Genomic DNA, 12,351 nt, shown 5'->3' on the forward strand with positions numbered 1-12,351 from the left:
TTGTCAACATTTCGAATGGCATAACCCATCATCTGCAACAGTAGGTAAATACAGCACACTTGAACCTTGCGTTTATTCCAGTCAGTGAGAAAAGCCACGTTTCTGGGGCAGGAGAGGTGAAGGATATCGTTGCGTTGCTTTTCCAGCCTGGGAAAATAAAATCAAATATCCTGGTGTTTCAAGAAGCCCTGTGTTCTGAACACCAGAACATTTTCAGGGTGGATAAATCAGCCATGTGATAAGAGTTGCAGAAGGCCCAACTTGTCTTATTGAAGATGCCTCTCTTGGTTCAAAGTCACTAGAATTTCCACCCTTCATGCTTAACAGCATTTCTTCTTGTAGCAGCTTTGTTTTGGGCATTTTTGAACTCAGCTGGTAGCAGATTTAAGAATTTGAAGATGTATTAATTTAGGAAGAGGAGCTGGAAGGCAGTGAGGGAGGTTGCATCTTCTTTTCTTGCCCTATCTCCAGCGGCTCCCGTGGTGTTCGGGGTCAGAGGATGTGTTTTCCCATCTCCTGAAGGAGCATGTCCAGTCACTAATGAGACAAAAGCTGATTTCCAAGAACTTATGGAAAGCTGTTCCTGGAGCAGTCATGGCTGTGGGATATCCCTGAAAAGTGGCAGAGAGAGGCAATCCCTTCCAGTATTTAGGCAGAAGCAACAAACCTGCAAGCAAATGAGAGTTTTCATGGTCCCAATTGACCCAGTTGAATAATGGTGAATGAACTTTTGTGCCCCACTGTGGCCTGAAAATGAGCCCAATTAGCTGACACAAAGCGTTAATAGGTCTTTAACTGCTCAGAGACAGAGACGTGGAGTATACGGTCAGGCAGGAACGCACCCACTCCTGGTTCACAGCGAGAGGAGCAGGGCAGAGCTGTTTGCTCTGGTGCCTGCAAGGTTTAGAGAGGAAACTGCTTCCCTTATTAGCGTTATATTTTTAGTGCATTTATTCCTTAACGGTTTTTTCCTTCCCTGACATCCAAGAAAGGGCTGGGTCCCCTCTCCCTTCCCATATCCAGCCTCGTTACTCTAGCAAAGGCACTTCTTGAGCCGTTTCCTCATTTTTTAGCACTGAGGAGGTGACGTTGCTGATTCCCAAACCCACTGAGGACACCGGTGGCTCTAACCCGCTGCCTTGGTTGTTTTCTCCTCCCCAGGGTGGAATGAGCTCCTAATCGCCTCCTTCTCCCACCGCTCCATAGCCGTGAAAGACGGGATCCTCTTAGCCACCGGGCTCCACGTGCACCGGAACAGCGCGCACAGTGCCGGCGTCGGGGCCATCTTCGACAGGTGGGCAGCAGGAGGGATGGACGGTGGGGACCGCATCTCAGCCACCTTGCCTAGACACCCCATCTCTGTCTTCACACCGGGTTGTCTCCATTCCCTGCATTGCAGCCTGCTCGAGGAGTCGAATGGAGATGTGTTGGCACCTGGGCTTGTGGTCGGAGGAGCCCAGGCTGAGGCGTGTCCATCCCATGGCGTGCTTGGAAATGTCCTGGTCCTTGCTGCAGACAATGGCATTAAATCTCCCCTCTTAAACCTGCAGAAGCAGACGGCCTGAAACAGTCAGGGAGAGAGCTGCCCAGTGCAAATCAAAGCCTCTTTCATGGGGTCCAGATGCCTTCTAATGTTACGAGGAGGCTGCTCCTTTATTTCCTTTCATCTTTAATTGGACCAAGACGCGATTTTATTTTCACAATGAAAAAGCACCAGAAATACCCAGCAGGTTCCACATGCGTATCCTGAGGGCTCTTTAATCTCATGCTTTGGGAAAGTGTTTTAAAGCCAGACTTCCAGGGTGTTTGACCCATGGTGCGGCTTAAATGGTGGCTGATTTCTCTGCCCAAGACTCATCTTGAGATGGTTTAGTTGAAACCAAATCACCTTTGCTGCTTTGCTTTGCAAGGAAATTGTTCTTCAGGCCCGTGTGACATCATTTGTTCCTTGTGAGGTCATAAGTGCAAGATCATGACTTCACTGCAGGATCTAACAGGAAGAACTGGGCAATCAGTGAAAAGTATTTCAAGACCGGCACCTGCAGTAAGAGCAAAGGGAGTAATAAAAATTACCGGCAGAGGAAATTGCTTTTAGATACCTGTTGGGGTTTTTTTTTATATTATTATTTTTTATTTTTAGGCAGCGTTCTCAGGTGCCAAAGCCTCTCGGTGAATGTATGAAGCCAGTTTTTACAGTCCCTGTTGTGTCTCACAGGAACTATTGATGTTCCTAATGAGCTATTTTTGATACAGGAGGAAAATGAGGACATATCCTCAGCTGGTACAAGCGAGCACTATCCCACGACTTCATTAACCGCAGGATCTCACTCTGGGTCTGACACCTGGGTGGGTTTTTTTTTCCATTTCTTTTTAATGCTGATGCCTGTGATTTCTGTGTCCTTTGCAGAGTACTGACAGAACTCGTGTCAAAAATGCGAGACATGCAGATGGACAAGACAGAGCTAGGCTGCCTGCGAGCCATTGTCCTCTTCAACCCTGGTACATGCTGTTACCTTCTCTTCTGTCCTCTCTTGGTTGATGCTCTGTCCTTTTGGCTCCTTTTCTTACTTATTGCAAATCATCGAAGGCACCCAGCTCCCCAGGACAGGGCAAGAAGGAAGAGGGGCAAGAATGAAAGTCAAATTGGGTGCTGCACATGCATCTGCCACCTTCCAAGCATGTCCTTTGCAGGTCAGGGATGGTGTTGCTCTCCAGAGCCCCCTCTCCAAGGGGAGTTTTCTCCTTTACAGAGGGCAGTGTGGTTTCATGGTCCAGGATTTTCTCAGTACAGAGCCCAGCCTTGGCTGTGATCATCCGAGGAGATGGCAAATGGTACTTTTGAAGCTGACTCCTGCTCATGGGCTGAGTTCTCTGCTGAGCTTGAGGGGCTTTGTCTTGATCAACGTTGCACAGTCTTCCTATTTTCAGTTTTATAGCGACTCTGTAAAACGAAAGTTTTGGTGCTTGAGGGAGGTGTCCCTGAATAGGAGCAAAAAATAATCTAAATACCCTTACAAAGAAAGTACGGATTAGAGCAAACTTAGAGCACGAACTTTGTTGTCCTGTGTTTCCCAATCTCAGCATCCAAGGGCTTTTATTAAGTGCATTTTTGGAAAAGCCCTCTGCAGACCTGGAGTGGCTGAAAGGCATGAAATGTGCTCATAAAATACACAATAACTTTATTTTTTTGTCTGCAGCTTGCTTAGCTTTACAGACTCCAGAAGGCTGCTGGCTTTCCCCCGTTGGCCCCAGCTGCCCAAGGGAAGAAGGTTCATTGCTGGGCTCTGTTTCCAGCATTTCTCAGAGCAAAGCCCTGCTGCAGCAGGAGACAGACGGGACCAGTCTGTAGATGCCTATATAGCTCTTTTGGGTTGAGTCCCTGTATTTTAGAGCAGGTCAGTCCAGAGTAATAGCAGACAGCAGCGGAGAACAGACCTCCACATCTGTGGCCACCCCTTCCCCTCCCTGCCCTTGCAGGAGCGTGATTTGTACCCAAATGGTCCTTTCCCACCAAACCGTTTCAGCAGGGTTTATTGCTGTTTCTTGGGTTTGTTTTTCTGCTTGACTTATTTTTTTCTCCACCCACCCCCGCCCCCCCCCTTGTAATCACCAGTAATTTATTGTCTGTAATTTGGGATTAGCCGTATATGGTAAAAGAAGGGGAATCTGGAGAGGATCCCGTGGCGCATGTGCTCAGGGATATCGATTGCTTGACTGTCCCTTTCACCCTACTAAAAACAGATCCTCGCTGTGCCACGGGGGACCTGCCAGTGCGGGGGATTTTTGTTTAGCCCTTCTTTAGTGCTTTGTTCTGGGGGGAGATAGCCCAAAGCTCGGGTCTTGAGGGAGTCTTAAAGCCTTTAAATGAGGGTCTGTGACCATTGGAATGACCCGAAATGGTTGGGGTTGGGGTATGAGCGGGGGTAAAACAGATCTGTAGTCGCAAGGCAAACCTTTCAGGGCTGGGATGCTCCCCAGGAGGTGTTAGGGAGTGCCCCAAATACCTGGGGTTCAGACCTCACAGTGGGTCCCCTGATCTGGTGGTGCTGGGAGGGATGGAGAAGGCTGTGGGGGAGCACAGGGGGTGCCTGGAAAGCCTGGAGGTTTTGGGCTGATGGTCTTTTTGTTGCCTTTCAGACTCAAAAGGTCTCTCCAACCCGGCTGAAGTGGAGGCGTTACGGGAGAAGGTGTACGCGTCGCTAGAGGCGTACTGCAAACACAAATACCCCGACCAGCCTGGGAGGTGAGCCCTGTCCTCCTGCAGCCTCGCACCCCTGCAAAACCCCCTACAATGGGTGCTGCAGCCCAGGGTGGGGTCTGAGTGCCTTTTTTGGGGTCGCTGCACCTGCATGCTGGGTCCTTTCCCTTGAGCAAGGTCTTTATTCTCATGCTGGTAAATGTGGCACAGCCAGGACAAGGTCGGGCAGTAACAGCACTGCCGGGACCTGAGGAGCCCCGGCTCCTGCGGCCGCAGCAGTGGGATGAGCAGATGGGGGAAGGGGTATCATTTCCCTTTTGGCAACCACGGAGAGCAAACCACAGCAAAAATAAGACGCACACGGAGTTAATTTTCGGGGGCAGATGAGCATCATTGCTGGGAAGTGAAAGCCTCAATTGATGCTCTTTTCTCCCCTCTCCACCTCCTCCAATCCAGCTGGGAATGGGAGGGGTAATTAGGAATGCTTTCCTGGACCGCTCCGGAGCTGAGTGGGCGCATTTTCCCAGTTACAGCCTGAAGCTGGCAACTGCCAGTTAAGTTTCTGACAGTCATCTGAGAAACCAAAGCACTGGAAACTGCTCCTGGTGTGTATCACTGCTGAGGCGTGAACATTGGGAAAAAACAGCCCAAGCAACTGGGATTTGCATCTCACCTGTGTTCCCAATCTTGTGTGTCTGGATGGTTAAAAAAATAAGGGATGCTCTTACAGCAATGAATGCAGTGGACTGATCACACCCTCAGAAGTAATATTGGACTTATTTTGCCACACTTTGGGTGCCAATGTGCTGGCAGATGGAAAAAAATGCATTCTTAAGGGGCTTTTTGGATGTCAGTCGTTGGCTTGTGGCAGGGCGAGTTAAGATGAAGGTGCCATTGAGTGCATTTGTCTTTGCGGTGAGGAGGGAAGCGAGAGATGAGCACAGAGCAGTAGTGGTTACCTCTCCACCCCAGGCCAACTCTCACACGCACTCCTCTTCCAAAAAACATCACTAAATTGCAGTTCCTAAGCAAATCCAGACCCAGACCCTGGACTTTGGCTGTTATGGTGTTTCAGAAGAGCTTTGCTTTCCTGGTTTTTCTCCCAGTGGGATGAGCTCTTTGCTTTGCACAGGCATCGCAGCTGAGCCATGCTGCCCTCACACGCTGTTGGCAGAGGGGTTGCTGGGCACAGGGCTGGCGTGGGGACATCCCCGCTCTTCAGCAACCAAACCACCACGAAACAGCTGTATGTGACAGCCATCAGTTGAAACCAGTTCTCCAGGGCTCTGCTTCAATGACCAGTGATGTGTGAGGCAGCGTTTTAGGTCCGGTAGCTGCACCAGGAGCTCTGGAGTTTGATCTCTCACTGGCTTTGAATGACCTTGGGTTGGGGACCTCCTTGTGTGATACTTCTTTGGTGACCTTAAAGGGGTTTGCACACTTAGGGCTGTCCTTAGAGCTGTGACTGCGCATTGCTGGCATTGCTGCAGCTCTTGTATGGTGCAGAGCCATGGTGGAATAACCTTGGGAGGGTTAACTCGTGGGCTGGGAGTTGCACAAGAGCTAAACGAAGCTCTCAGGAGCTCTCTCCATCCTCCCGGTCTCATGGCACAACGTGATCACCATCTGGGGCTGGAAACAAGTTTTTCCTGTGGTTGAGCAAACGTCTGGCTGAGGCGGTGGCGGGCACCCTCCCCTGCTCCACGCTGCGGCCAGCGCTTGGCTTCCCCACCACTTCAGATGCCCTTGGGTGCGTGACTTCAGCCTGGTCCCCGGCTGTCTAGAGCTTGTGAGCACCATGTGAACACCAAAAGGGAACTTCTCTGAAGCGGCAAGGCGGAGGGAGGCATTCCCAGGAAAAACCCAGCCCCTGCTCCTCTTTGGGAGGGTACGGTGTGTACGTGACACCGAGCAGCCGCAGGGCATCGGGGCAATTTTCGCCCCCCCCCAGCCATAGCCCTGGCACATTGTGCTGCTGCGGGCTGGTTATCTCACAGTTAAACATATCCGAGGGCTGGAGCCATCATCTGGTTTGGTTTAAAGTGAAACTTCCTGAATGGGATGGTAGGACTGATTTGTTTTTCCTGGCTCGGCTCCCACCATTCTCGCCAGCTCAGCAAAAAAAAAAAATAAGAAAAAGAAAATAGAAGTGTGCATGCGTGTATAATATCTGTGTGTTTGTGCATGTCTTTCTCTGTGTGTGTGTTTGCTAGAGAGTCTCCTTCTCCCTGGGCTGGTTCCGGTCTTTGCTTATGTTCAAGCCCTGATTGTGGAGCCATAAAAACAAATAAACGCGCTCCCAGCTATTAAAGGGCCTTTTCCTTGTTTTGGGAGCGGAAAGGCGACATCCCGCAGTGGCTGGGGTGTGGGCAGGCAGGGTGGGGGCACCTCAGGGTGTCACCATGGGGTGCTCCAGAGCACCCTTGCAGGAGCCAGTGACTTTCTCCCAGCTCCACACCCTCCCACCACCCCCATCTCCTTTGCCCGGTGTGGCTCCTGCGTCACAGTTGGGTCTCCCCTGCCCGGCTTTGTACCCCTCCTAGTTTTTTTGACTCTTGCCAGCATCACGGCTGCGACTTGACGAGCATCCCTGCCAGGCAGGCTGGGGAGAAAGGGCTTTTGTTCGGCTGGGGCTCAGGGATGAAGGCAGGGAGAAGGGAGCAGTCTGTGTCCCGGCTGGTTTGCAGCGCTGCTTCCAGCTTTTGCATCAAAGCCCTTGTCTCCTTCCATCGGCTTCACCACAGCCGGGTTTCTGCCATGCCAGCAGCCCCTGGGGTTCAACAGCCAGCAGCAGCCCCAGTGATGGTGCCTGGTGCCTGCAGGAAAGTGGCATCGCAGCATCATTATTGTTGACCCCACGCAGCATCTCCTGCATCCCCTCCTCTGCCCCTTGCTGTTTTCTCTGACCAAAGACCGAGCTTCTGGAGCTGCTGGCAGCATTGCCCGTGACAAGGCTTGCCCCACAGTGCCTCCTCCCCATGACTGCGGTGTAGGAACCCCACAAGCATCTTGGGGTGCTCACTGAATGGTAATGCACATGCATGACTCATGCATGAAGCCCATGGTGCAGCCCAGTCCAAGGATGGCCTTTCACTTCTTATTTCAGCTGTCAGCAGATGTTTGTTGTAAATAACCACTGTGGCTGCCTGATCTTCAAGTATAGGGCCATAATTAATGATTTGTCTGCACAGCTCTGGGTGTAGCCCCTTACTGCTCTCTACAACCACCTGAAAGGAGATTGTAGTGAGGTGGGTGTTGTTCTCCCAAGTAACAAGTGATAGGATGAGAGGAAATGGCCTCAAGTTGCACCAGGGGTGGATTAGATTGGATATTATGAAAAATTTCTTTGCTGGAAGAGTGGTCAAGCACTGGAAGGGGCTTTTGGGGGAGGTGGTGGAGTCACGATCCCTGGAGGTGTTAAAAAATGTGTGGATGTGGCACTTCAGAACATGGTTTAGTGGGCATGGTGGTGTTAGGTTGGCCGTTGAACTTGATGATCTTAGAGGGCTTTTCCAACCTTAATGATTCTGTGATTCTATGAATCAGAAGAGGTGGTGTCTGACTGCCAGCCTTTCTGAGCAGGAGTGGCCACAGAAGCTCTGAGGGTTGGGGCCGAAGCAGGGCTGTGGTGGGATGTCTGACCATCTTGTGTCTCCTGCCCCCAGGTTCGCAAAGCTCTTGCTCCGCCTCCCAGCCCTGCGGTCCATCGGCCTGAAATGCCTGGAGCACCTCTTCTTCTTCAAGCTAATAGGTGACACGCCGATCGACACCTTCTTGATGGAAATGCTGGAAGCGCCCCATCAAATGACTTAGAGAACTGCTGCTGGGTCAGTCCCTCGCCCAGCCGGGGTCTTGCGGGGCCCCTTCCTCTGCTTTCCTCCGCCCCAGCCCATCCCTCCTTCCTCTCCCCGGCGCTGGAGGCACCGTCTGATCCGGGGCGAACCCCTGCCGTCCTCGCCTCCTCGTCGCCTTCACCCTTGTCCGTTTGCTGTCACTGCTGCATCTCAAGACCTGCTCGCTGGTTCCCTGCGCTAGATGTAGAGAAGTGGGAGCGGAGAGAACTTGCCACCCGCTGCCCTGGCTCACAGCCCTGCCCCGGCCCCAGCCGTGCCATGTGTTTTGGGGTTTGGTGTCACCCCACGTGTGTGTGCTGTGGCCGGCAGCGATTTCCCAGCCTTGGGCAGAAGCAGAGATGGGGACGGTCCCAGCCCTTGGGGCAGTGGGGTTTGGACAAGCCGAGGGGAGTGGTTGAACTTGCTGGATTTGCAGCTGGCTATTTTCAGAAGATGGAGTTTTTGAAAAAGTGAAGAGAAAAAAAAAAAAAAGAAAAAAAAAATTCTATTTTTGGTTTCTAACTGTTATTAGCAGTCTCGGTAGTTACTTCGCGGAGGGAGAGGCGGCCCGGCCCGTGCCCTGCAAATGAGTCACCCGTGGCTGCACAGAGCCTTCTCCTTTCAATTCAAAGCAGAGCATTTGAGATTGAGCTGAATCCCCCCCAAATAACAAAGCAACCGGTGGCACAATTTGCTGGAGCACCCTCTTGCCCTCTCTGCAGCAGGTCCCATGGGCGCCAGCACCTGAAAAATCCCCTTTTGCCATCCCAGCAGGCAGCCGAGCATCGCTGTGTTGCCCAAAGATGCCTCTGCAGTGGATGTGGAGCTGCCCACACGGACAGGAGCTGGCTGGAGCCCTTGCTTTAAGGCTGCCAGAGACTCAGCATCGCCCTTCCCAACTTGCGGGGTCTTGCGGGACCCCTGCCCTCAGCACTGCGCCCAGCATCCCGGCACAGCCCCGCTCACGGGGCTTAGTTCAGCCCTGCCACAGCCATGCTTTATGTCAGGGGCTGTTGCAATGGAGCAGCACGAGCTGGCATGGCGGTAGTGGCTCCTTTTTGGGTTTTTTTTTGGTCCTGCGCTGGTTTAGTGTGGTTAAAGAGGCATTTCCAGCTTGATGGGGTGGGCTCAGCAAAACACCCCCTCCCTGCCCACATCGCGCAGGGGTTTTGGCTGCTCCTCTTGATTCAGCAGCTGCCGCAAGGCAACAATTAGTGGGAGTGCTTGGCCAGGCTGGTAATTGTGGCTGTTAATAAGAGGTGAAGCAAGAACCGAGCTCCCCCTCCCCTGAATGTCCCCCATTTGGGCAGTGAGAGGTCCTGGCAGGGTGGGGGCTGCAGCAGCATCCCATCTGGGATGCCGAGAGCACCCAAAGCACCTTGGCTTTTGCACAGTCCTTTCCTTGAATCTTTGCATAGTCCTTTCCTTGAATCTTTCCATGGCAGCAGGGAGATGGACAGGTTTTTGGGGATTAGGGACACAGTCCTAGGAATGTACCTGCATCCCGCCCAGCCAGGAAGCATTTCCCCTTCACATCCTCATTTCACCCTCATCAGGTGGCTCCAGCGTTCCACCAAATAAATTAATTAGAGAAAAAAAAAGCAGAGCAAGCGGTGAGGGATGCTAGGGAGGGATTTGCCCCTCTTTCCATCCCAAACACACCTTGGAGCTGGTGCTCAGAGCCAAAAATGAGGTGCCTGCAGTTGGGCTCCGGCCAAGGGCTTTCCCCATTGCTTTCATGTCGTCTGGGCTTTAAAATGACAAAGTATTAGGTCCCCAAGGGCTTTATTTCTGTTCTTTATCCCCGTGGGTTGTAGCTGGCTCTTCAACCGCCTGCTGTGTGCCTGGAGGGGATGGAGCAGCGCCCAGCAGCTCCCGCCTCGGTTTTTGAGGGGACGCAGTTGTCACCCTCCTGTTGTCATCCTGCCTGGCAGCTCAAGTCCCCGGCTCCATGCCCTGCAGTGAACCAGGCCATCTCATTGCTTAATAAATACCCAGGATTTCAGGTCATAATTTTCCCTTAGGCTGGCCTGAAGTGGCAAATCCACAGAGGCAAGGAAAGTGTTTTGGCTGTGCGTCTCCAGCAGCCTGCTTGCCGCCGAAAATATTATTAAACAGCTTCACCCTGCAAGAATTTGCCAAGAAAACTAGGCAAGAGAAATGAAATACGTAAAGGGTGCCAGTAAACACGAGCAGGCTGTTCCTTGCCAACGTGTGGCTGGGGCAGCCCCCCGGGGGGGGGGGTTGCCTCCCAGCCGATGCTCAGCCCGGAGCCAAACTGGCCCCCCGGCAGCCCCCAGCCCAGCTCTTGCTGGTGGGAAGGAGCCTGGAGCTTGCTTGCCGAAGAGGGTGAGGATGCTTTATGGAGGAGTCAGTGGACTTTGCACTAGAATAAACCCGCTGGCCTTCTCTGTTTGGTGGAACCACTTTTTTCCTGATGGAGGGCTTGAAAGGGGCTGTTTGGTGCTGGATGCTGAGCTGTGGTGGCTTGCAAGGCTGTGCTCCAGCCGGCTGTAGAGCAGGAGCTCCTGTCCTGTCCCATCCCATCCCATCCCATCCCAGTTAGCATTTAACCCGAGAAGAATAAAATGCCACAAGTAAGAGATGTGTCCTTAGCAAACAGCAAAGGGAAAGGCTCTGCGGGCCAGGGGCTCTCAGTCAGGATGTACATCTCCGTGCCTCAGTTTCCCTGCTGGTGCAGTGCCTGGCCTTGCTTCATGCCCCTGGTTAAGGAGGATTTTGAGGAAAGGCTGAGCATGGGCCCTCTTTCAGCAGATACCGAGGGAGCTCCCGCATTGCTGTATCTCTGTTGCTTTCAGTAAAGCTCCTGTGATTTCCCCAGCCACCACACCGGACATTTTGGGTACCAGCAGCTCCTGACTGCATGTGATCAACCTCCAGAGTCCAGACCCCAGCCCACCCTGCGCCTCCCCCTCCAGCATCACCAGCCCGGCCCTCCCTGTCAGAAGGAAAAGCTTTTGTGCATCCAGTAACATCTGCCACAGCAGCCTTAAAGCAACGTGCTTTTGCATGAGTTTGAGTCTTTCATTTGTATTCCTTTTCACTTTTGGCTTTTTTTTTTTTGTCCTCATTATAATAATTATGAATATACTACATGCTTGTTTGAAGAGGTGATACATGGGTAAGAGGAAGAAAAAGGCACATTATTCACTAGAGAGGTAGGACTTTCATTTAACCAGATCTTAGTACTCTTGTAAAAATCTGGTTTGATTAGGGTGATCTACTTTTTAATTATATTTTTTTAAAATTCCTTTTTCTTGGTGGGACAATCTTTAATTTTCTAAAGATAGCACAAACATCAGCTTTTCAGCCATCCGCCTGCCGCCCTGAATGTTCCTCGCTGTTCCCCAGCACCCGTGGGTGTAGGAAGCCCACCCCGACCCCCCCCAAAGCTGGACCCCGTGCGCCCCTCTGGGGAGGGGACCCCATGCTCACAAAAAAGGGTTGGGGATGGCGGGGCTGTGGCTCAAGAGCTGATGCTGTCCCCATCAGTGCCGAGCATGCATGAGCTGGTTTAAGTTGATCCATATGTGCGTGTGTATACATGTATGTACTGTAGATATATACACTGTATAAATATCCTCACTCACATATACATATATTATAACCGTAGCAATTACAGACTTTTTGTGGGTTTTTTTTGTTTTAAGTTGATTTCTTTTTTCCTATTTTTTTCTTGCCTTTTTTTTTTTTCTTTGCTTCATGTAAGCGAGTACATTGTATCTGAAGCCCTTTCTGAATTGGCAGATGCCAAATCTAGATCTTTATTCCTCGAGACAAAGGAAATGCATCTATTTTAAGATGCCTTTTTTTGTTTTTCTGTTTGTTTGGTTTTTTCTCTTTCGAGCAGCAGGCGGTTTTGAGTAAAAGATAGCTTTAGCAATTCCCAATACTTAGCGATGGATGCCTTGGCTATGGGATGCATAGCTAAAAAAATAAAATACGTTAAAATTTAGAATGACAAAAAAAAAAAAAGATAAAAGATAAGGAAAAATATCTAAAGCATCAATAAAGTTAAAAATCTATTTTTGTACAAATGTAATTTTATCCCTTACGTGTTCTTGGATATTTTTCTTTCTGGATTGTTTTGTTTCTTCTACAGAGATTGTTATAAACTTTCTCTATTTTCTCTCTCTTTCTCTTTCTCTCTGTAAGCGCTCAGCCACAGGGACAGGGATTTGTGGAAGAGGGAGAAACTTTTGACCGTGTTTTAAAGGCTTTATATGAAATCTCTTTCGAAATAATTTTTTTGAATGAACTTTTTATTTTTTTCCCCCACTTCCAAAATCTTTTTCGGGG

The 12,351-nt window shown here is 50.8% G+C and overlaps 1 protein-coding gene across 1 annotated transcript in view; it reads left to right on the forward strand.

The window, feature by feature from the left end:
* The window catches only part of LOC104537526 (retinoic acid receptor RXR-alpha), a 34,566-nt gene extending 26,471 nt beyond the window's left edge, over positions 1 to 8,095 (forward strand). Inside the window, exons 6-9 of the mRNA XM_010180430.1 lie at positions 1,162 to 1,294; positions 2,408 to 2,499; positions 4,138 to 4,243; positions 7,864 to 8,095. Of these exons, the coding sequence (XP_010178732.1) occupies positions 1,162 to 1,294; positions 2,408 to 2,499; positions 4,138 to 4,243; positions 7,864 to 8,011 (479 nt within the window). The 3' untranslated portion in view covers positions 8,012 to 8,095. The remainder of the gene's footprint in view (positions 1 to 1,161; positions 1,295 to 2,407; positions 2,500 to 4,137; positions 4,244 to 7,863) is intronic.
* The last annotated feature ends 4,256 nt before the right edge of the window (positions 8,096 to 12,351 follow it).

This window comes from Mesitornis unicolor, unplaced genomic scaffold (genome assembly GCF_000695765.1).
Source record: "Mesitornis unicolor isolate BGI_N332 unplaced genomic scaffold, ASM69576v1 scaffold9603, whole genome shotgun sequence".
NCBI classification, from domain to species: Eukaryota; Metazoa; Chordata; class Aves; order Mesitornithiformes; family Mesitornithidae; genus Mesitornis; species Mesitornis unicolor.